Source organism: Hyaena hyaena, unplaced genomic scaffold, assembly GCF_003009895.1.
Source record: "Hyaena hyaena isolate Hyena2069 unplaced genomic scaffold, ASM300989v1 scaffold_343, whole genome shotgun sequence".
NCBI classification, from domain to species: Eukaryota; Metazoa; Chordata; class Mammalia; order Carnivora; family Hyaenidae; genus Hyaena; species Hyaena hyaena.
The window spans coordinates 1,832,175-1,855,999 of record NW_024080975.1 but is presented as its reverse complement, the minus strand read 5'-3'; the positions used below and the strand labels follow the sequence as shown (position 1 = coordinate 1,855,999).

The 23,825-nt window shown below is 62.2% G+C and overlaps 1 protein-coding gene across 1 annotated transcript in view; it reads right to left on the bottom strand.

Moving 5' to 3' along the window:
* ADGRD1 (adhesion G protein-coupled receptor D1) overlaps nucleotides 1-23,825 on the bottom strand; it is a 122,335-nt gene that overhangs the window by 11,705 nt on the left and 86,805 nt on the right. Inside the window, exons 18-22 of the mRNA XM_039249578.1 lie at nucleotides 12,732-12,835; nucleotides 11,285-11,396; nucleotides 9,987-10,140; nucleotides 5,279-5,345; nucleotides 3,758-3,824 (exon numbers count right to left, since the gene is read on the bottom strand). Of these exons, the coding sequence (XP_039105509.1) occupies nucleotides 3,758-3,824; nucleotides 5,279-5,345; nucleotides 9,987-10,140; nucleotides 11,285-11,396; nucleotides 12,732-12,835 (504 nt within the window). The remainder of the gene's footprint in view (nucleotides 1-3,757; nucleotides 3,825-5,278; nucleotides 5,346-9,986; nucleotides 10,141-11,284; nucleotides 11,397-12,731; nucleotides 12,836-23,825) is intronic.

Genomic DNA, 23,825 nt, shown 5'->3' with positions numbered 1-23,825 from the left:
CCCGACAGCCTTCTCATTCCCCTGGGGAAAGAGCAGCCTAGGCACGTGCACGGAAGAGTCTGGGGAGACGGCACCCAGCACGTGCCTCCAGCGCCTCTGTTCTGACAACTTCTGTGCAGACAGATCTGTGGGCTGGGGGGCGGGGCTGGGGGGCGGGCACCCCCCGGGAGGGCCAGAGCCTGCTGCCAGCAGGGAAGTACGCCCAGCAGCACCTGCCACCCCTCCTGGACACAGAAGGACTGAGGGGACGGGGACGGGTGTGCACATGTGGGTCAGCACCCAAGGAGCAGACGCTGCTGGGTCCCCGTGTTGCAGAGTGACCCAAGGAGTGCTGTGGCCGGGGCTGTGGCCAGGGCATGGCCTGCGGTGGACGGAGCAGCCTGGCCGCCTGCAGGCCTGCACAAGGAGCCTGGGGGGCTCGGTCAGTTGAGCGCCCAACTTCGGCTTAGGTCACGATGTCACGGTTCATGAGTTTGGGCCCCCCGGGCGACTCTCTGCTGTCAGTGAACAGTCTGCTTCTGCTCCTCTGTCCTCCTCTCTCTGCCCCTCCGCTGCTCACACTTGTTCTCTCAAACATAAATAAACATTAAAAATATATATATTTAAAAAAAAAAAAGGAGCCTGAGGGTAAATACCCGGCCTTACCCCACTGGCTCCTATGAGCTCCGGCCGCCACAGGGCAAACGTGTCCACAGTCAGAGCAGTAGCCCCAACAGGCTGGCCCAAGCACCGGGGCACAGCCAGGGCCACAGGGGATCATGCCGGGAGGCGCCCCCTCTCCCTGCTCCCCAGCCCTCCCCCCAGAGCCCTGCCCGGCCACAGCCTGGGCCTCCCATGCCCCTCCTCCTGCACAGAGGCTCGGCTCCATGGCCACGGAGGACCTAGGAGACTCTCAGGGCCACACAAAGGAAGGAAATCATCCCCATCGTCACCCCGAAGCATGTGTCACCCGGCGGAAGATGGGCATGGAGGGGGAGCCGAGTCGATCCTACGGAACGACAGGGCTCGTGGAGGGGGGCGGGCACCGCCCACTGTCCCTCTCACCCCCGACACGGGTGACACCACATGGCATCCCTCATCTTGTCCCTCTGGAAAGCCGCGCTTCTGTGCCGCGTGAGCGCCGTCTGCAGAATGTTAATTAGGAAGGAGTAAACAAGTCCGCCAGCATCTTCCCTCACATTTGCTTCTAATTACCCACCAGGGCCCACGGCCCAGCTGGTGCCAAGGAGCCTGGAACAGAGCCAGGTGAGCTCTAAAATCGGCAGCTGGGGACTGGGGAGGGAGGGCAGGGGATTCATAAGACCCCCGCTCCATGCAGGGAGGAGCAGGCCCGCTGACTGCCTGCAGGGGTGAACTGTCCTCAGATGGCCGGCTGGGATGACAGATGGGGGAGGCAGTGAACAAGGACAATGAGGGACAGGAGTCTGGGAGGCGTCCCCTCCCTCACCTGTCAGCATCCGTGTCCCCCCAACTAAGGCAGGACTCCACACCCTTCAAAGGCAGCAGCTCACAGACAGCGCCACGGGCTGGTGAGCACCCTGGGGTGTGCAGAGATACATCCTGGGGGCCCAGTGTGGGGGGTGCCCATGGAGGGTGTGTCCTGGGGTCCCAGTCAGGGGGTGCACACGGAGAGTGTGTCCTGGGACCCACTGGGGGGGCAGTGCCCATGGAGGGTGCGTCCTCGGGTCCCGGGGCAGACGTGCACATGGAAAGTGTGTCCCAGGTTCCTGGCCCAGGGGCGTGGTGAGTGTATGTTCTGGGGTCCCACATGGGGCCATGGAGATTACACACTGTGGATTTGCACAAGGTGAGCAGCAAGGGTGTGGGGAGGCCCTTCTGTGGACCCTCCCTTCCTGGTGAGAGCCCTTCACCTGGGGGCAGACACCCAGATGGGATGACAGAGACACCCCATCCCCCACCAGGCCTCACACCAAACATGCACCCAGGTACTGGCCAGGGTGCAGAGCACAGCTCCCCATGGCTTTCCAGACAACCTCCAGAGCAGTCACGTGATACTGCTCTGGCCAATCAGCCACCTCCTCAGTGACTGGCTCTGGGACAGACATGTGACCCCTAGCAGCCAATCAGAGCCTGACCCGGGACTTCCTGTGACCACTGCGAACAGCATCTCCCTCCTTGACCCCGGCCGACCCGGAGGATCTGCGGATCTGCAAAGCGCTGACTCCGCTGTGTCTCCGCCAGGAAACCTGCCTCGGGTGCAGCCAGCACAGAGGCCACGGGCCCCGGAGAGCACCCGCTGACGTCACTGAGCCTTTTCTCCTTACGGGGGTTCAGCATGGCCTGTGTCTCTGGGGAGGGGGGAGGGCAGGGTAAGGAGGGGGGGGAAACAAGGGGGGGGAAGGAGGGAGGAACGAGGCGGGGGGAGGCCGACACCCACACTAACACCGATGCCCTCCGGGGCCAGGGCTTGTCGCCCTACCCGCCCCCGTGCCCGGGCTCACCCAGCACGAAGCAGTAAGTGCCATCTGTCAGCAGCTACTTCAAGGGCCACAGGATGTGGTGTAAAAGCACGTGACCCCTGAGGGGAAAGACGCCCGTCTGCCTGCGCCCCCACTATTCATGCTAACTTCACGGGAAACCACGTGAGCGGGCACCCCGGAACCCTCCTCTGAAGAACAACGGGGACCTGGCCAGGCGTGGCTAACGCTGCCCCCGGTGTCCCCCAGTAGGAACACGCGGGGCCCGGACCAGGAGGTGGGGGGCGCGCGGGATGTCCCCACACTGAAGGGGGAGCCCCATCCCACGCGTGAGCTGTTCCTCCTCTGGGGACCACACCCGGACTTTCTCGGGGCACTTCCTCCCCCACCCCGAGTCTACTGCCTCCGGGGAAGGTTGACCCCCAGCTCCTGCCCCAGGGCTAGAGCCGTGACCCAGGCCTGCCAGTCAGAGCGCTCCATTCAGCTAGCCCCGGTGAGGACTGGCCAATCAGAACACTCTACTCTTCTAACTCCAGTGCAGGCTGGCCAATCAGAGCACTCCATTCCACTAGTCTGGTGAACTGGCCAATTAGAGAACTCCCTCCTCTGGGCACAGTGAGCAGCCCCGGATCTACACACTCTAAGCCGGGCGCATCAGAAACGATGAAACTCAATCCAGAGACTTTTGCGGGAAACACAGGAAGAATAACAGCAAGAACAACGAAAGCTGTTTTTAGAATTCCACGAGACCCCCGCCCTCGGGGCACCCCGCCGGAGCCCGGAGCCGCCTGAGCCCGGAGCCGCCCGCCTGAGCCCGGAGCCGCCCGCCGGAGCCCGGAGCCGCCCGCCGGAGCCCGGAGCCGCCTGAGCCCCGAGCCGCCCGCCTGAGCCCGGAGCCGCCTGAGCCCGGAGCCGCCCACCTGAGCCCCGAGCCGCCCGCCGGAGCCTGGAGCCGCCCGCCGGAGGTGGCAGCCTCCCTTGAGCGCTGGGCCAGGCAGAACGGCCAGCGGGCCCACTTGGGAGGTCACCGGCTCCTCGGGTCGTGTTCTCTGTACCCCAGGATTTCGGGAACTCTGCAGGGTGGCTCCTGAGGCGCACACGAAGGTCCCTGCTGGGGCCACGAAGACAAGGAGCGGCGAGAACTCGCAGGGAAGACCCCGAGACGCACACTGACCCTGGCAGGCTGCAGGCACCCGCGCCTCCCGGCAAGCCATCTGGGGACGGGGGTCCTGGGGTGCATGCAGCGACCTGCGACAGGTTGCAGATGGGGTCCCAGGGCCCACGGTGTCTGGACACTCGCACCCACAGGTGGGACTTACCACAATGACGGACAGGGCAGGGGCCACGAAGGCCCAGACGGCGCCACTGTTGATGGAGAGCCAGCAGCTGTGGACGGAAAGGCAGTGTTACCTCCACATGACCGTCCCTGGGCCCCCGGGCTGGTCACGTCTGCCGGGGTAGGTGCTAAGGCAGGATGTTTGTCCACTAAGGGGTCAATCTGAACAGCCAGAATCACAGTGAACCCCAGCTGATGTCCCTGCACCCTACCCATGACGACCTCCGGCCTCGCAGTTTTGGTTCAAATGTTCCACCTCAGGGAAAAGGCTTTTACAGGCCCCTTAGTCAGTGGGAAAAATCATAACCTCTGCAGAGTCTGGCCCAAAACCAAAAGAGGTTTTAATTTTACTACGAAAAATAAACGAACTGACCTTCAGCAGGGCCTTTGTTCTAGAGCGTTTCAAACACAGACCTGACTAACAGGCCCCTTCTGCAGGGACTCAGCGCTGAGGAGTCTGCAGGTGACACGGTCCTGACCATTCCCCTCAGCTCCGAGCTAAGGGTCCATCACACCTCCTGACAGCGCCCACTAACTGAGTGAAAAGGCTCCCTGGACCCTAGCAAGTGCCCTGATTTCCAGAGAAGCCTCATCTGGGATGCAGGGTCCAGTTCGTCTAGGGAATGTGTCCAGCTGTCCCAGCTGGGAATCCAGGAGCTTGAGTCCCCTGCAATGTCGTTTCTTCCCGGAGCGTCAGGATGGCCAGGAGCCTGGGGTTCCCCGGGAGAGTGCGCCCACAGACCTGGGGACAGCCCCAGGGGTCCTGCCCACTGGCCGGGGTCAGGCAGGTGCAGGGTACAGTCCTCACCTCACCTGGTGTGCATGTCCTGCGGGGCGGCCTCGCTCTAACACCGCTCCCTGAGCAGCACAGGGACCCCAGCTCACCAACCCCCAGGCCTGCATCCCGGCTCACCCTCACAGCACCCCCTCCAGGAGGAACGATGATGACTCCCACACCCAGACAAGGAAACAGGCCCAGAGGGGTCAGGGGACCCAGGTCCACTCCCAGGTACCTCTCTGCCCCGAGTCTTCCCTGAACACCTCCAGGACCAGGACACAGGCATTCCCTGAGACGGGACATAGCCCTGTGAGTGCCCGTTCGCAGCTGCTCTGCGGAGGCGGCATTTCCGTGAAACACACAGCGAGCCTGAGTGGCTCCCCGCCAGGTGCAGGGCTGCCCGGGGCAGGACAGGGGCAGCTACAGAGAGGAGCGTCTTCCCACATGTCCTTGCAGAATTCTACACGTCCCTGTCCTCTTGGGAAACTCGGGGAGCCCCCCAAGCCTTGCTGGGTGGGACATTGCTGCGTGTGACAATGCCCAGGTGTGACGATGCCAGGTAGGACAAAGCCTGGGTGCAACTGGGGCTGCTCCCACCCTCCTGGGCTGCCCTTCCTGCAGGGCCTGGGGAGGCCGGCCCCGTAAAGACAGCCACGGCCCAGGGTCCCTCACAGGGGTCTTTCCCGTGAAAGTCCTGTCACATGCAGGGAGGCCCCCGTCACTTACTTTGTACTTGTTCCGTAACTATTCATGGCAAATGATATTGAAATGATGAAAATCAGGAGAGGAAAACCTGTGGGAAATGAGAGCAGGAAATCATGGCGCGTGCTTCAGTCCCCTTTACTCAGCAAGTCCCTCGTTCATTTACGTCTGGTGCGTGTACGCCTGGTGCGTGTACAGAGTGAGAGCTAAGTGCCGAGAGCACTGGGCTGCCCCTGCCTCCCGGAGCTTCAGTCTAAACCAAGGGCTAACTCGCATTCACACTGACCTGCACACTCACGTGCACACACACACGTACACACAAACTCTGAATCACATCCCTTATGAATCCAAGCCCGTTTCTGAAAACAACCTGCTCTGGCTGCCAGAAGAGCAGTGCCTCCCGGGGGGCCTCTGTCGGACCCATACCAGCACAGCAGCCTCTCCCCTGCCCTGGAGGGTGGGCCAAGGGGACGGACAGCAAAGGATCCACCCACCCAGTGGCCAGGGACACAGAGAGGGAGGGCTGCTGAAAACGAGGCTGCATTTCGCTTGCTTCCCCGAACAGAGGCTGGGGGTGGTGACCGCGTGCTGGGACCCACCTGCCTGCGCTGAGCCTACAGGGCCCCAGAGGAAGGCGAGGCACACGTGCCCCTGGCTCTCCCCGGTGCCTCACAGCGGTGGCCTCCTTGCCCTTCTGATCTCAGTCTTGAGCAATGTCCCGGAATAGGAGTTCTTAGAGAGCTGTCCTAGCTCGGAGCCACTGCTCTAACGTCGAAACGGCCCAAGTGCGTTCCACAACGTCCAGGCTGGAAAGCCACCAGCCCACGAAGGAGCCCCACCGCCTCCAGGAGAGGCAGGCAGGCCAGGGGCCTCTCACCGTGGCCCCAGTGTCCACACACGGCCCAGGGCACCCTCGCCACCTGGCGCACCTGGTGTGCGGAGATCATATGGCACCTGAGGTGGCGAGGGGCCCGGGGCGGGGCATCGAACCCCAGGCGCCATCAGCCACCTAGTGCCCCAGCCTCGCTGACCAAACGCAGACTGAGGGTCATCCTCCCTCTGGGTCCACGGGGCAGCAAGCGGGCACAGGGACCCGTCCCGGTGGGTTCTGGAAGGTGCCGCCAGGACTGGAGGTACCTCTGGGGAGGGATTTTCAGCCTCAGCAGTCAAGGCCTTTGCTCCGGGCCCTCCTGTTCCCGGTCCCAGCCTGCGTCGGTGGCTGGCATCCCTTTGCTGCCCAAAGTACAACAGAGGAGCGAAAGGTGCATTTTAAGCACTCACAGCTCGTTTGATCCCAAAGAAGATGCTGGAGGGCTGGGGCCGCCCCTGGGGCAGTGACAGAGGGGCTCCCTGTGAAGAGGGCGCCCCGCTCTCTGCGGGCTCCAAGGCACCACGGCAGGAGCCCAGCCCCTGGCTGAGCGCGTGTGATCAGAGGTGGGAGGATGAGGAGGCAGGAAGTAGCCGGCAGGCAAATCTTGGGCTCTGGGGCCGTGGGTGGTTCTGTTCCCGGGGCCACCCAGACCTGCTGTGTGGCCTCCAGGAAGTGCCTGACCCTCTCTGAGCCTCCACAGTATGCACAGAAGAGCACCCGGGTCCCCAGGCTGTTGTGAGGACCCCATGTGATGCGGCCGTGTGTGTGAATAATGAGGTGTCTGACGTGTGAGCCAATCCCTATAATCACGTGCACTGGTATTCACCAACTCTGGTCCCTCTTCCACTGCTGCAGTTACCAGAAACTCAGATCCCAAGTTTAGGGTCATGACGGCTTCTGCAGACAATGTGGGGTCCCTCCAGCCCTCACATGGACGTTTACTTCACAGAGTTGAAGACGCGCTCTCTTTGGAATGCGGTGACCCTCCAAGGGACCATGCTGGTGGCGTGGGCCCCCTGATGTCCCAGGAGGGGTGGAGGCAGCTGGCAGCCAGGACAGAGCAAAGAGCTGAGGGAGAGGGTCTCAGAAAGAACAGGAGAGGCAGCCAGGAGACAAGTGGTCTGACTTTCTGCCTGAGTCCCCAGTGCCACCTGTCACAGGCTTCTGGATGCTTCTCTGGGCATGTGGAAGGTTTGCACACATTGCCTCAAGGCCGTTGGGGCCACCATGCTCATTTGGGCCGTGGGGTGTGGACAGAAGTGACACGTGCCTCTCTGGGCTGAGCATTTAATTTCCAGTGTGACGCCCCTCCATGTCCACATTTTCTCTCCCAGCAACCAGCACCGGCTCCAGGCAGCGACCCCTCCAGCACAGGGACTGCCCCTCCCACTGCCATGGCTGCTAGGGATACGGAGCAGAAACAGGAAGTAGAGATGTGCAGCTTTCTGGCAAGGAGAGCTGGACGCTGCCCAGTGGCCCTGGCCCAGGCACCTGCCTCTCTGCACCCAGGGGTGGCGCTGGCCCACACACCTGGCTCTCTGCACTCAGGGGTGGCCCTGGCCTGCACACCTGCCTCTCGGCACCCATGGGCGGCACTGGCCCGCGCACCTGCCTATCTGTACCCACAGGTGGCCCTGGCCCGCGCACCTGCAGCTCACCCTCACGCCAGCTCCTAGAGCTCCAGATCAGCCGAGGGCAAGGGGGGTCCAGAATTAACTACAGTTAGGTGCGTGCCCCAAATATGTGGGAGCTCACGGAATTAAGTTGTGACAGATAAAAAGAAAGCAGGCTGCATGTCTCTCACTTCCGAGCGTGTACTCAGAGGGGCACGTCCGCCACACGGATGTGTAAACTTGTACATGTTTACCATGGTCTCCTCTCTTGTTCACTCATCTCACAAGTCCTAACTAGGGCCTGACATCTACCAGAACCTCAAGGTATGTCCTTGATTCAACACCTCCCCCCCTACTTGGCTTTGAAACACAGTGCCCAGGGTTTCAAGACCGGGGAGGACGTGGTGGGAAGAAGCCTCTGTGAGAGGCGCCCCCCTCGGCGGGGTGTCCCCGCGCCCTGGGTCAGCCTCTGGCTCCTTCCTAATTAGTAACTGAAGGTCGAGAGGCCCCGCCGCCTGCAGACTGCCTTTACTGCAGCGCAAAGCGAACTCCACCCCAACCAGAACGAAAGATGCCGTTCGTAAGCCCTGAGGAAATGAGCGACGGGAAAGCTGCCGGGAACGCCGGGGACGCCGGGGACCCCTGCCTGGTGCTCTCTGTGCAGACAGCTTCTGTCAGGGGCCGCTTGCCCAGGGACCCGCAGGGACTGTGGTCCCAGACAACGCTGTCGGACAGGATTATAAACTTGGGATTCCCAGACTGCCTCACTTTTCGGAAGACCTCTATGGTTTATATAAAATCTCTCAATTTTTAAATATGGGTACAAATAATTGATTTTTTCCTCTAATACTGCAGCCCAAATAAGAGCCCAGGGTCGCACAGGCTCTGGGGCACTCACAGCGGGACGTGGGACATCCCGGCCATCACAGGCAGCTTCCGCGTGGCCCCAGCACCTGGGAGGTGGCTGCGGAGGCCGGGAGGGTGCAGGGCGCACCTCCACCGCACCCCAAATGTATTACATCAAGCAGCTCCAGGCACAAGGTAAAGATGTTTCTCTTCTCCTTGCACAACGAAGACTGTGAAAACTAAATCCGGGTGAAGAAAACCAGGAACAAGTAGCAGGTCCCTAACGGTCAGTGAACGTTTCCAGCAGATGCAAGAATGTCAGGTGACACGGCCCACTCTACACAGACTCCGGCAGGAAGCAGGGACTCCTGGGGGTGTGGTGGGCAACAAGGAAGCTCACCGAGTCCAGTCAGTGGGGAGGGGGACTTCCAGAATGAAGCCATGATCTGCTGCACATACTCCTCAGGGAGACAATCCTAACTGGTGAAAAGTAGCCTAAAAGCCCCACAACCATTGAAAGTCTCTGTGTTTTCCTAAGAGCATTCAACAAACTGGGAAAACCTTATTCAAGAAAACCTACTGTGTCTTGGTAAGAAGAGAGGGTCTGTGGCCATCGAGCCACGACTTGCTCCACCCCAAGGAGACAAGGCTCCCCCGCCCTGGGCCCATCGAGAGCTACACTATCTCACGGGGGTGGGCCGCCTGCGTTTCTCCTGCAGAAGCTCTATTCCAGGTACGAGCAGCAGCCACCAGACCTCCCTTCTCCCATCCAGCCGCCACGTGCTGCGTGCAGGACCCATCCCCGTGATGCCTGGCTGAGGACACCGGCCCTGACTGCCCTCACCTCAGGGTACTCGCAGGGCAGAGGCTCCGTGCTGCAAGAGGCAGGCTGACGTCAGAGGCTGCCCACCCCTGCCAGGGCCACGCTCTAGTGCTGGGGTGCCAGTCCCAGAGAAATGAGACACGGTCCCTGCCGCAGCTCCTGAGCCTCAGGGGCTCGTCCCAGGTATGGGGGATACATGCCATTAGCACAGGGAAGTCCAACGCACTCTCCGTGGGAACAGTTTTTTTTTTTTTTGGAAGAGAGCATGGGGAAGTTCAAGTCTAAGAGCATCTGGCTTCTTGGAGGTGTGTCATATGAAGATGAAATCACATCCAACCTACTCCAGTCTGCCCCATCCCATCCCAATCTGCCACTTCCTACCCCTGCCTCCCCCACCCCATCCCCATGTACTCCACACACCTCCCCCATCCCGTCCCCACCTCCCCCTCCTTTCTTCACCTCCCCCTCCCATCCCCCCTCCCACCCCATCCCCATGTACCCCACCTGCTCCATTCCATTCCCACATACTCCACACCCACCCCATTCCATGCCAGCCCGCCCCACCCCATCCCCACCTACCCCATCCTATCCCATAGTAGTAGAGGTGCTTGCTGCCCTCTGAGCCAAAGACCTTGATCACCATGCTGTAGAGATGCAACCCTTCCACCAGCATCCACGCAAAGGCGCTCAGGAAGAAGTAGTGCAGGAGCATGGCCAGCACCTGGCAGGGGACCTACGATCAAAGGCACACAGGGGACACGTCTCTGGGTGCGAGCCGTGGGCAGCTCCTGCGGGCTCCGCCTCCCGCGTCCGATGCCGGGACTTCTTCTGGTCACGTGCCCTCATTTCCCAGCTCAGCAGAGGGGGCGGGGCCCTGGCTCCCTTTCTAGTCCCCGCGGTTCGGGTGGGGCGCACAACTCCGGCATAGTGATTGGTTCAGGAGAGGGCGGGCAATCAGGCGTGGCCAATCAGCACAAACACGCGAGTCCTCCGCAGGGGGATTGGCTGGAGGCGGTCACCTGAACAGGCCGGCCAATGGGGTGAGCTCTGGGGAGTGGGCGGGGCCCCCAGGGAGCCGGCGCAGGAGCTGGGGCTTCTCAGCCACGCGGCGGCCACCTGGCACCGAGCCGGACCCTCAACTGCGACGGGCTTAGGCCGCAGCGGGAACACCCGACCCCACATGGTGTCCCCATGAGGCCGGGAAGGGGGCTGAATGACTGGGGGGGAGGGAATATAAATTTATATACTAACTTCAAAAAATAATGTAAAGGAGGAAAAAATAAAAGAAGACTAAACGGCATGATTACGTCGTGCGCTCCAAGCTCTGCTCTCACAATGCTCCCGAATCAGCTCATTCTCCCGACGGCACCTGGTTTCCCGGGGCGCGGCTGGAGGTCCCTAATCTGCGCCACGTGCACATCAGAGGCAAGTGTCAGGCCTGCACAGCTCCGTCTCTGCGTCCCCTTCCTGGGGGCGCCGGCCACCCACCATCTGCTCTGGGACCTACACCCACGGTCACTCAACATCCACCACAGAGCTCAGGCCACCTGTCACTGTGAGCAAGTCGGGGGAACCTGACTCCCACAGCTCTTAAGCAGGAGATTAGGGCTGCACAGCCCGGCCAGGTTCACGGAGTGGAGGGCCGGCCTGCGTCAGCTCCCCACATCGTGTCCCCCATGCCACCAGGGCCCTGGGCCGCGCTGGAGCACCAGCACCTTCCCTGCTGAGCCGATGGTGAGCAGAGAGCCCAGCCCAGCCATGCCTTCTTGGCCTCTCCTGGACGAGCCCCTGCCCTGCCTGGGGGATCTGAGTCCAAGAAAGCAGCATAAGGTGCCAGACATCAGAAGGAGGTGGGGAGGGACAGAGGGGCTACTCACCGTGCCAGGCTTGAAGCTGAAGCTGATGAGCAGGAGGATCTGGGCCACGAGAACAGCAAAGGACAAGTTGGCGTGGATGTGGTAGCGCTGATTCCGGATGGTGCTGACTGAGCTGAGGGCAGACGTGCAGGGGTGAGGCTGGGCCGGACACAGCTGCTCCCTATCACCCCCCCCCAACCAAGGGCTGCCAAAGAGGTCTTTATGAAGCCCACCCAGATGCAGTCACTCCCCACTGCGGAACCTCAGTGGCTCCCTATTGCTCTTGGAAACCAGCCAGCTCCTTCCATGGGCCTCACCCCTGCACAGCCTGCCCCCTGCTTCCCCTTCGGCTCCTGCTCTGACCCACCTCGTTCCTCGTTCCTACTCCTGCTCACAGTGCCCTCTCCTGGCTCTCAAACACCCAGCCGCCTCCAGGCTCGGGCCCTGGCACCAGCCACGCCTCCCAAGTCTGCCCTTGGGGAGGACTTCCTGCCAGGAAAGTAGCACCTCTCACCTCCCTTGGCATTGCTGGCCAGGAAGCGCGTGCTCCTGCGTGTGGGCACTGGGCTCCCAAGCAAAGCTGACGGATGACAGACCGAAGAACGAATGTCCCAGCTCACACGGGGCCCGGCTCCTGCCTACCGTGGATGCCACCGGCCCCGCTCCCCCAGTTCCCAGGGGGGCTGAAAGCCTCTCCCTGCTGACCATGCTGCAGCCCCCGGCCCTGGGACCCTGCGGTCACAGCCAGGCCAGGGGCAGGTGTCCTCAGGAGACCAGGGCAGGCGAGGAGGGACACAGGGCTCCCAGAGGAACCCCTGGAGCATCGTCCCCCCTGCAGAGGAGGTGGGGGAGATAAGGCCCCCACACCCCAGGTGTGAAGCCACAGCCCGGGCAGCTACCTGGGTGTCGTCACCATCGTCTGCCCGTGAACAGGGCAGTTTCTTGTCCCGGTTCAGAAAGGGGCACCAAGGGATTCAGTTGCCGCCCACCCCCTGGGGGCTGCACCGACCCCCTGAGCTCTGATCAGACATGGCTTCCGCCAGGAGGGCCAGGGGCCTCCTGGAAAAGCACCTTCCGGCCTCTCCAGAGACCCCTTACGGAGCCACGGCTTTGGTATCTCGGGGTAGGAGGTCCTCGGTTCTGGCTCTTGCCAGTCCAAGGGTCAGGAAGCCTGTGGAATGGAGGCCCTTCCGGAACTTTCCAGCCTCACTAAAGCAGGGCGTCCTCCAATCCCACAGTCTCCCTTCCCTCCCTCCCCCCTCCTCCCTCGCACCCCCGACCCCTCCCTGCACCCTAGATCTCAATGGAAAGTAACTTTGGAACAGCTGTCTAGCTGTAATGCAGGATGTAGAGAATTTCACTGGGACCGGGCATCTGCCACGCGTGAGCACAAACGCCAGAGGGAAATCAAAGTGGGGCAGGGAGGCGCTGACATTTCCACCAGGGCTCGGAGTGGAGGATGACTCACGAGAGCATGGCGAAGGTGACCAGCGTGAGCACCAGGCAGACCACGGACAGCGAGCAGCCGATGTAAGTGATGGACAGGAGCGCCACCTTCTGTCCGTGTGTGAGCTGCGTGGGAAGCAGAGCAGAGGGGTCAGCGCGGGGCCGGTGGGGACAGGGCTCCCCCTGCAAAGGGCCCCAGGGCTGGTCCCAGCGTGCGTGTGGTGGTGACCACCAGGTCCTGCCTCTCCCCCAGATGCCCTGTTACCACCACCAACACAGGTCCGTCCAGTCCCGTGGCATCAGCCCTTGGGTCTCTCTGGAAGCACCGCCCCCAGTTGCCCCACCAAACCCTCCAGTTCCTCTGCCCATCCAGCCTCCGTCTTGCCAATGCCTAACCCTGACCTCCCCACCTGTCCCGCCCCCGCTGCCACCTGTGCCCCGTGACTCCCGGTCTACACCGCAGCACCCAGGGCTGACGAAGCCCCCAGCCCCGGAGCCATAACGCCCATAAAGTCCCAGGTAATGACCCAGGTGGGTTGCGACTCCTCTCTGAGGTCTCCCCAGGTTTACATGCCCGTGGTGCCGAGAGCAACGCCAGGGAGACGAGACGTGCCCTCTGTGAGTCTGTGTAGGGGTGGCTGTTACCCCTGATGCCAAGTAACGCATAATGAACTTGGGAAATGAATGGCAAACAAATCAGACGCAAAACCCCAAAGGACGGTGACACAGGCCACAGCACACCTAGCAGCACAACCCAAATGGTGGCTCCCTCGGCCCCAAGAGCCGGAGCCTCGGGTCAGGCTCACTTGACCCTGGATTCCAAAACACTCCATGCTCCCTGAGCAAGCCTGGGAGACCAGCTTTCCAGCACCTGTCCCTGCAGGCGGTCACTGCTGTGCTTCCTGCGGTGGCTCGTGGCTGTGTCTGTATCCGAGACCCAGCCGGAGCCCCGTCCCCATCGCCGATGTCCGTCCACACTGGACACCAGACATCGAGGTCCCTCCAACCTTGGCCTTGACACCCCAGGGCCCCAGCCTCCGCTCGTCAGAACCTAATCGGGAAGAACAGGAGGCAAGTCCCAGGAGGTAGGGGAGCTGCTGGGAGGGCTGCGAGCCCGGGGGCCCCGATTCCAAAGACCGGGGACTGCAAGTGGCTGGCACAGAGCAATTTGGGAGCCAGCAGGACTGTGCCTGAAGACAGACAACTTAATGGGTTTTACTTCTTCCAGATCTGTGAGTCACCACCGGTCAACTCACTCCCTGGGGCTATGAGACACTTTAGAGCCGTGACAGAATGGGGGCGGGGAAGGAAGCCTGGAGCCTGCAGCCCCAGATGCGGGGGGGCGGGGGGGGGAGTGTGTTCCTGCAGCTACATTCTCAGCCACAGCCCAGGATTTGGACCCCAACCTTCTCCCCTGCAGGTGGGCGGGCTGGAGGCGTTCCGAGTCATCAGGTGCCCAGGAGGGCGAACAGAGCCACCTTCCCATGCCACAGGGCCTGAGGCTCTGGCTCCTGCAACATATCGTTAGCAGGGCTCCCGGGGAGTGACGTTCCCGGCGTCAGACCGGCTGGCGACACCGCGTTCTCCGTCCCGACAGACACTTCAGGTGCTGTGAGCAGTGCGGGTTCCGAGAAACCCTAGGTACGATCAAAATATTTAGCTCCGGCCCTGGGGCGGGGGGGGGGGGGACGGCGACACCCAGCACCTCCTCAGATGGTTCTGGATGGGCTCTCACAGTGGGGGCGGTGGTGACTTTCAGGGGCTGGGAATAAAACCGAATACGTAACGCTGATACTGAACAGAGAACGTCCTCTTTCTTGCTGTCACAGGCAATTGAAAAGTCTCGTTGTCACCTCGGTGGCTCAGTCGGTTAAGCATCTGACTCTTGATCTCAACTTGGGTCGTGATCTCACAGTTCGTGGGTACGAGCCCCACATTGGGCTCTGTGCTGACAGCACGGAACCTGCTTGGGATTCTCTCTCTCCTTCTCCTGACCCTCCCCGACTCTTTCTTTCTCAAAATAAATAAACTTGAGGGGCGCCTGGGCGGCTCAGTCGGTTAAGCGTCTGACTTTGACTCAGGTCACAATCTCACGGTTCATAGGTTCGCGCCCCTGCATCGGGCTCTGTGCTGACAGCTCAGAGCCTGGAGCCTGTTTCAGATTCTGTGTCTCCCTCTCTCTCTGCCTCTCCCCTGCTCATGCTCTGACTCTTTCTCTTTCTCTCAAACATAGTAAAAAAAATTTTTTTAATAATAGATAAACTTTAAAAAAGAAGGCAATAAAAGTGTCATTGTTGCCATCACAATTAGCTTTGCCTGGAGATGTGGACGAGCATCAGATTCCAGAGGTCACGGACATCACGGACTGAGCTCTGCGCAGGAACTTGGGGCCGCCTCCGCCACTGCGGTACCCGCCAAACGGAAATGAATTTAAACAACCATGGAAATGCGAGCAAGTGACAGGTGACAACCGTGCCTGTGTGCAAGAGCTAGCCTGGCTCCATGAGGTCCTCACCCCGTGGCCTCAGGAACACCCTCTCCCCCTTCTGGCCCTGAGCCAGCCAAGTCCACAGGGATCTCCACACGGCTGGGCCCCAGCTCCTCCCTGCCCGCTACCACCCAGATCTTTCTCCCACAGGGCTGGTGAGCTCCCATTAACAGATCTCCCGCCGTGTCACGGCCCGGAGCTCTGAGAACGCTGGTGTCCAGAGGCGTCTGCTGAAGGCTGGGGGGCGGGAGGAGGTCTCCAGGCTCCGCCCCCACTGCCCACCCCCGTGAAAGACTTCCTTAACCTACATCAGCGTGCGTACATGTCTTGTGGACACAGCAGGGCCGCGCCCCTCCGCTCACGGACTTGGGAGGCCCCAGGGCCCTGGCGTGGACGGGTTCGCAGCGTGGAAGCTTCTGGTGTGCATGCGGCGGCCTATCGGCCACACTCACGGAAACCCCGCCTGTTTTCTGCTGGCCACTTGGCCTGGAGCTTCTGATGGACAGAGTCCAGCCCTAGCTTCGCACACACATCTGCCCGACCCGCCGTCAGCCAGCCGGAAGAGTGGATGGTTCAGACAGGAAGCCTGAAAGTGCCTTAATTGGGCACCTGCTGCATGTGGGCAGGGAATCTCGATGGCAGCCCTGGGGGTGAGCAGCACAGCTCTCATTTTCAGGTGGCGAAACGACACAGCCAGCAAGAGGCTGCGCCAGATCCCCCCAGACAGCCTGTGCTTCCAGGTGCAACAGGCATGCATTAAGCACCACTGTGTGCCAAGCACGGAGCTCACACGGTGGTGGGGACACAGACAAATGCACAAGTGAATAAATAAGGTTTTAGTTCCAGGCTTGGATGAGGTCTGATGGAAACACACAGGGGCCACAGTGCAGGCGGCTGGAGTGCATGGGGAGGCCTCTGATCCGAGGGTCCTCGGGATCCCCCTGCCCTCAGAGCCCACCCGTCCCCGAGCGCTGCTGGTTCCTCCACTAACCCAGCCGCGTCCTCTCTTCCTCTCTCCTCAATTTCCAGAGCCCCCGACCCCCACTGTGTCCGGAGACCCGCACTCAAGTCTCCACTGGGCAGGATGTCGCCCCGGCCACTGACCCAGAGGAGGCCCACAATGCTTCCCTCACCCTGCCCCTCGGCCTCACCCCCCAGCTGCTCTGTCTGGAGGCTTCAGACAGGAGAGTGGGACCCTCCCCATGGTTCGGCAGATGGCCTTTGACATGGGAAGGGGCTCACGAGGGCGTGGGGAACCCTAGAAGAGCAGAGCAATGACGGCGAGGTGCCCCAGAGAGCGGCCACGGCCCCGACTCTTGGGGGCAGGAAGGTCGAGGGGAGGAGGGGACAGGAGCAGACCTGCCTGCGGAAGGCCAGCGGGGCCGGGCACACCTGGCAGACCGCAGCCTGCCCGTCTCCCTCCGGCTGGACTTGGTGGGAAGCCAGTTGTCAAGGGAACCGAGGCCGAGCGCAGTGAAGGACACGTGGGAAGCCGCAGCCCCCTCGCTGGGCCCCCAGGCTGTGCACATACGCTGCCCCTCGCGGCTCCTGCCTCACGTGGTTTCCTGCGCCTCCTCCACCCACCTCGCTCTGCCCCAGCATCCTGTCTCCCGGGGACAGAACCCTGTCTCTCTGCTCCAGAACCCAGCTCCCGGGTCCTGCATCCCCTCAGGCCACCTCTCTGAACCCCGCTGAACCACACGCCTTCGTTCAGCCCGGGAACAGCAGCAGCACATGGCCCCACGGGCAGCCCGGGTTCGGTGACAGTCCCTGGGCTTCAGCTGTACCTGTGCCAGCAACACAGAGTCGAGGCTGCAGGTCAGGTCCCGTTCCAGTGACGGGGACGAGCCCACAGCCCTGAGGACAGGCAGACGTGAGCTCCTGGCTGCTGAGGGCATGGCTGGTGGCCAGACCGTGGCACCCACAGGCATGCACGGACGGGGACCCCCACACACACACACCGTGCACAGAGAAGTGGCTCCTGTGTCTTTAAAAAGACTTGTGACCTGCCTTCCTCGGGCTACCTACCTCATTAAAGGAGTGAGCTGGGGGGCCAGGGCTGACCCGTGTCACCCCCTTGTCACCCGGACCGTCCACCCTCAGGCACACGGCTTGTGCGCTAGTCTGAGGCAGCTGGAAACGCAGAAGCCGCCGCAGCCTCTCAGGAGCGGGACGTGTCATTCCCGGACGTGTTAACGAAGGGGAGGGAGGCGCCATCGGGCAAGAGTCAGGACAGGACCCCCTCCCCCAGCAGGAAGGCCAAGCCCAAGGCCCACGGCACGGTCACAGGCCAGGGCCAGGAGAGCACCTGTCCTTACCTCCCGCCGGAGCCCCAGCTGACGGGGACCCAGGGCCCGGGCCCCAGCACAGCGGGGTCTGCGAACACGTTCCCGCCGTGCCCGGCGCTGGGCAGCCACGTCCTGGGAGGCATGGAGCTCACGGCCCTGCCCCTGCGGCCAGCGGTCGGGCTGGGAGGCCGCCAGCCCCCGGGACGCAGACAGAGGCTGTGTGATCCCAGCTTTAGATGCAGTGGGGGGCGGGAGGGGGGACTTCAACACTGTGCTGCACAGTCCACACATCCTGTCAGGGGAGGCTGTGGGGGAACGGGGACCCAGTCCACCAGCCGCCAGACCCCCCCTGCAGGAGGCGGGTCAGAGCAGGCCCCACGGACGGGACAGCAGCCCCAGGGTCCCCTGGGAGGGACGCGCTCGCCCACACAGACACAGGCCGAGGGCTGCGGGCGCCTGAATGTCTCCGCACGGAGGCCAGGGGCCCGGGGGCAGTGAGGCCTCTCTGCACACGGAGCCGCAGCCCCCGGGGTCTTTCCGCCGCGCTCCCCTGTGGGCAGAACAGAGGCCACACGCTCACGCCTCCCGCGGGAGACACCTCTGCTCTCCGTGCCGTGGCCTTCTCCCCACGCGTGTCCCATCTTAGGACACAGAGCGTCCGTGCCCTCCTGTCCCGGCCCGCCACACTCCTGCAGGACCCCCGCTCCCAGGCGGGCCGGGCAGCCTCTGCGACGGCCCCTCTCTCCCCCCTTGGTTCCCCCCCACGGTGCAGGGAATCAGGGCGCCTCTGACACTCTGCTCTGCCTGGCAGCCCGGAGCTGACCGCCCGACCCCACCGAGCCCCGGGCCTCCAGATCCCTCACGTCAGACCCTCCTGGACGGGGGCACCCCTGCTCCCCGGCTCATCACCCTACATCCCTGCTCCCCCCGGCGGGTCACCCCGCACCCCTGCTCCCCCTGCTTGTCACCCTGCACCCCTGCTCCCCCTGGCGCATCACCCTGCACCCCTGCTCCCTCCGGCGGGTCACCCCGCACCCCTGCTCCCCCTGGCTCGTCACCCTGCATCCCTGCTCCTGCCACCACCCTCAGTCCCAGCCCGAGGAGTGCAAGGGTCCTGAGGCCACTGTCAGCCTCCCTCTATGGGGCAGCTTGAGCCCCCACATGGCACCGAGCATAGGCTTCTTCCAGAAAAATCTACAGTAAGTGAAGCAATAGGTGCTTCTCCTCTAGCAGCAACGTGAGTCTGGTGGGAGGAGGGAGCAGAGGGAGGGGCTGACTCCAGCCAGGCGCTGAGGCCAGACCGCAGGGCCCTCTGTCACCGGCCGATGGAAGAGCTGCTGCCTCCCCGGTGGGGCTTTTTACCCTCACGTTCCCATCCCACCTCCAGGGCCCGTTTACGCACATCCCGGGTGAGCACGGGGGGCCTCCCTGCGTGACAGGGGTCCTGAGGGCAGGGACGGGGCTACAGGCGCCGAGCTCAGGCAGCATGCTCGCCCCAGAGAGGCAGCAAGGCCACCAGAGTGGGGAGCCAAGGAGGGAGAGCTGGAGGGAGGGGGGAGGGGGGAAGGGATGGGAGGGGCATCGACAGGGAGATGGTCCCGCAGGGGCGCGGGACTCCGCCATCCCTCAAGAGTGAAGCAGGGGAGGCTCAGTGCTGACCCGGGCGGCACACACTCCACTCCTGCCCCCCTGGGAGGCCTCCGGGCTCCTCAGCCGCCTGGTCACCCCTGGGCACCCTCATGCTCCTTAGGCTGGGTGCTCGGGGCTCAGTTCTTGGGGCTGGGTGCTCAGAACACAGTGCTCAGGGCGGGGTGTGATCCCTAGCACGGCTCCACAGGGAGAGGCCCCCGTGTCACAGCTGGGGAGGCCAAGCTCGGAGCCGGCACGGGCCGGAGCCATGCTGGCTGACCAGGAGCCAGCGTGGGGCCCTGCTGACTGCACCTGGCGATGGGGACAGAGCCACACACAGTAGGTGCTCACACAAGAAAGTGATACGCGCAGAGGGACCGCCCGAGGAAGGCACCTGCTTCCCGACGGTGCACGCGGTGCTCTGCCCGCACGGCCAGTTCGTGACAGGCCCACCGGGGCCACCAGGACAGCTCCAGCGCGGGCGTGACGTTAGGTCTGCAGGCTACAGCCACCGGCGTCCCCCCCCCCGCCCGGCGGCAAGGCCAGAGCCCCCGCCCGCGTGGCCGCACCTGGCAGGGTGGCCGGCAAGTGTGGGTCCTGTACCTAGGGCAGAGTGGGGGGGGCCTGAGGGACGGGGTGCTGGGGAGAGGAAAGCCCTCCACACACACACACGTGCACCCAGCCTGCACACACACACGCCCAGATGCACGCACACAGGTGCACACTCCCCACCTGCACACACACATGTATACACATGCACACATGCACCAGTCCACATGCACACACATGTACACACACTACACTCGCCCACCCACACACAGGTGCACACACATGTATACACATACACCTACTCACCCACCAGCACAAATGTACAGACACTCTCCTCCTGCACACACATTTATACACTCGCCTGCCTGCACACATGTGCACACACATACACACTTGCCCACACAGAGTCGCACACACGTGCACACACTCACCCTTGTGCACACACACACACCCTGCAGCTCCCGGCCTCATGCCGCATGGTGTGCCCCAGTGATGCCCTCCCCATCCCGCCCTGCGGCCAGATTTAGAAACACCCAGAAGAGCCTGGAGTTTGCTTCGGGACACGGGCTCCTCTGAGTCACAGACCACAGACTCCCAGGCTCCCGAGAGGGCATTTCGCATAAACGCGTGAGGCAGCTGGGAGCCTGCTATCGTCATAACCAAGTGCAGCTCTCCTTCCAAAAAGAAATACCTTTACCTTCCTTTGTTTATTTTTTGCAAAAGCCCCGTTGAGCCAATATGTCATTTCCCAGCCTAGGAAAGCGCGAGAGAGACTCTGCCGTCTCTGAGCAGCGGAACAGCAGCACGAACCCTGAGGGGGCAGAGAGGCTTAGCCCCTGGTGCAGGGAGGCAGTGAACCAGAGCCCCCACCCTGACTTTTTTTTTAAGGAAACCAAACTCAAAAATTTTAAATAATTTCTCTGACCTTTGAAATTCCGACAAACGGGCTAAAGGAAGCAGGCCCACCGGCCGGCCTCCAGACCGGGGCCAGGGTTTGCGGCTCTGCCTTACAGACCTGCTCCTTCACTGTGACCCCCCATCCCCCCCCCCGCCCCAGGACAGCTGACCCCTGGAGGGGCCTCTGGGTGGCTGCACGTGCAGGCATGGGGCACTGAGGGGGCCTCTGGGCGGCTGCCAGCTCGGGGCTGTGCCCACCACTTCCCTGCCACAGGGCAGCCTTGGTGGGACTACCCCTCACTGTACAGACAGCCAGACTGTCCCCCTGGAATGTGCATCTCGGGTGGGGGGCCTGGAAACAGGTGGGACTGGCTCATCCCTACGGTCTCTGCAACGTCAGCCCGTCGTCCCCCACCAAATCCTGCCGGCTCCAATTTCCCTTCCTAGGGATTCACCTGAGTCGGCCACGTGGCTCCTGTGGCCACACCCCTGCCCGGGGCCTGGCTGGGCAGGCCATGCAGCACCCACCACTGCAGGGCCCAGCTCCTCCGTCCCCGGTGCCTCTGTTGGCCAGTCCTGAGCAGTGCCAAGTGCAGCACCCCTCTACCTGCCCTTGAACCTGGCGAACAGGCCTGTGTGCCCAAGCTGCTACGTGGGCACGAGTCAGGCTTACTACTGACGTGGGCACACCTGGCGTCGGGGGAGAAGGCTCCCTGGTCTCCTGCAGCACGGACCCACTCACCCTCACGAGGCCTCTGCCCAGTGCCAGGCTCCAAGCCACTGGGTGTCGGGAGGAGAGAAGCCCCGTGCCCGCGAGAGGCCTTGCAGGCGGCCTCTCCAGACTAATTTTGTTACTCAGTCACGTTCCCTCACTCCGCACAGATGCACGCACAGGGGCTCAGCACACGGGCCGGGGCTGCGGTCCAGCGTCCCCCAACCCCGTCAGCCCAGAAGGCACCTCTGTACCTTTCTTCCGATCACGCAGAGGGATGTCACTTCACGTGGGTGAGCACGTGCCCGGGGACCTCACGTGGTTTTATAAAGAGGAGATACTTGTGCGCTATGCCCACCCTGCCTTTTCATGTGCCCATGCCGTGGAAATGCCTCCAGGTCAGTCGGACCCTCACCACTGCATGTCTGTCCTCGGGGGACCCCTACTCCTGCCAACATGGGGGGGCGCGGGGAGGTGGCCGAGGCACGCCGTCCTCCGTGGCGTAGAGGAGTCGGGGCCTGCGCACTCCTGCTTCCGTTATTCTGTTCTCTCCACTACAGACAGGGCTGGGAATGCTCACTTCACGCTTTTACATGGTCTCTTCCCTCCTCATTCTCTGAATTCTACGACATAGACTCTCACGGGTGTGTGGGAAAGAGTCTGGGCTCCGTTCTGATTATCTGCTTTCCCGGGTTTACGTCGACACCAAGTTGTCTCAGCCGCTGGGCTTCCCAGGGACCGGCTCTGTGCCGCGCAGTCTCTCCTGTTCTTCTCCTCACCTACTCGTGACACCTACTGTTCCAAAATTAACCTGAAGATAATTTCATCCGATAGGGAAAAACTAATTTCTTGGGAATCTTAATGAATTGGGTTTTGCTAATTTTAAAGATACAGAAAATGAGTTTCCGGGAGGTGCCTGGCGTCATGACGGATGATGAACACGGCCCCAGGTCTACAGGTGGGGCTATTTCCCCCCACCTGAAACGTATGTACCTCGGGAAGCGGTGGAGACGTGTTTTTGTGATTCACATTTACAACAAAATCACCCATTTTTGTCTGCTGCCGGAGGAGCTTAGGCTGGTACAGGACCCCCGAGAGCAGTGTGAGTGGCCCCCCACCCCTGCCAGGAAGTCACCTAGAGAAGTGTGCCCCAGACGGTGCACTGCCAGGAAGCCAGCGGAGCCCCCGGCAGTGACCGGGCAAGTAGGCTCAGAGCCCGGCTCCTGGTCTGCGGTTGGCAGCAGGTGCAGCAAGGATGAGGCGGAGGCGTGGGCGCACATGGGGACGAACTGCACCAGGAGAGGTGGCCCTGAGCCCGTGACGGGGGGTGGGGGGGGCATACACGCGCGTGGAGTAGGGAAGCAATTCCAGGAGGAAGGGGACACTGGAACAGATGTGACTTCGCAGGAGCGGCATCAGGGGACCAGGGGACAGATGGCGGGTGACGCTGCCTCCCTTTTTGCCACCTGATTGTTTAAGACACACACGTGTATCGGCTACACATTAACTAAGATGGTTCCAAACAAAAGAACGTGAGGTCGGATGGAATGACAGCCACCAAAGCCAGCCAGCCACAGCCGGGGTGAGTGATGCTCTGGGTCAAAGGGGCCCCTGCAAACCAGCCACCAGGGGACCATGCCAGGGTCTCCAGGACGTGGACTCTGCATGATCAGCACGTGGTGGGAGGGGGTCTATGGTGCTCCCACTCCAGGGCCCTGCTGACGAACGGCGGGTGCCCCATGGAGAAGAGGGAGCAGAGAGAGGCTGGAATATACCTCGGGATCCTGGCCCCACTGCCTCAGACAACACGTGGAGGGGGGTCCACGGCAGGGGAGCGGCCAGGGAGAGGTGGAGAGGTGCAGAGGGGAGGGGAGGTGCAGCCGTGAGCTCCCAGGAGAGACCCTGGCCCAGACCCACCCTGGGAGGTGCTCAGGACAGCAGAAGGAAGCCAGTCCCACTGCTCCTACTAAATCCACCACCACACATTAGGCATCTGTGTGATAACTGCCTTAATGTTTTAATGTTCCTGAGAATGTTCATTTTTAGCATGGATAATTTTGAATCATTTTCAAATCAACCTTTCCCAGTGACGAGTAGATATGATTTGCTTCCACGAACACCCACAGACTGTCCAAATCTGGTGTCACCTACACTGAGTGGTGACACATTTGTAACATAAATGCTCTATGCCTGGTGTTTTCAGCTGACTGGCCTGGCTGCCTCCCCCACCCCCCCCCGGGTCCCACCAGCTTCCCGGAGCCCACTTCCTGCGTGCGACTCCCCCTCCCAATCCATGGCCTTTTCAGGGGGCAGGGCCCTGATGATAGGACCTGCCCCCGGGTGACCCTGGGGAAGTCCCCAAGGCCCTCACCTGTGAGGGGAGAGAGAGCAGCTGCAGCGGGTCGCCCAGTGGGCACCTGTCCCCCCCCAGCGCGCTCTTGACCTGCTGCTCGCTCCCATCTCCCCTGACTTCAGCTACCTGTCTTCCCCCCGCACTTGAGCCTGAAGCTCCGCTATGAGCCCCGGCACCTGTGCCGGGAGCACCCAGCCTCC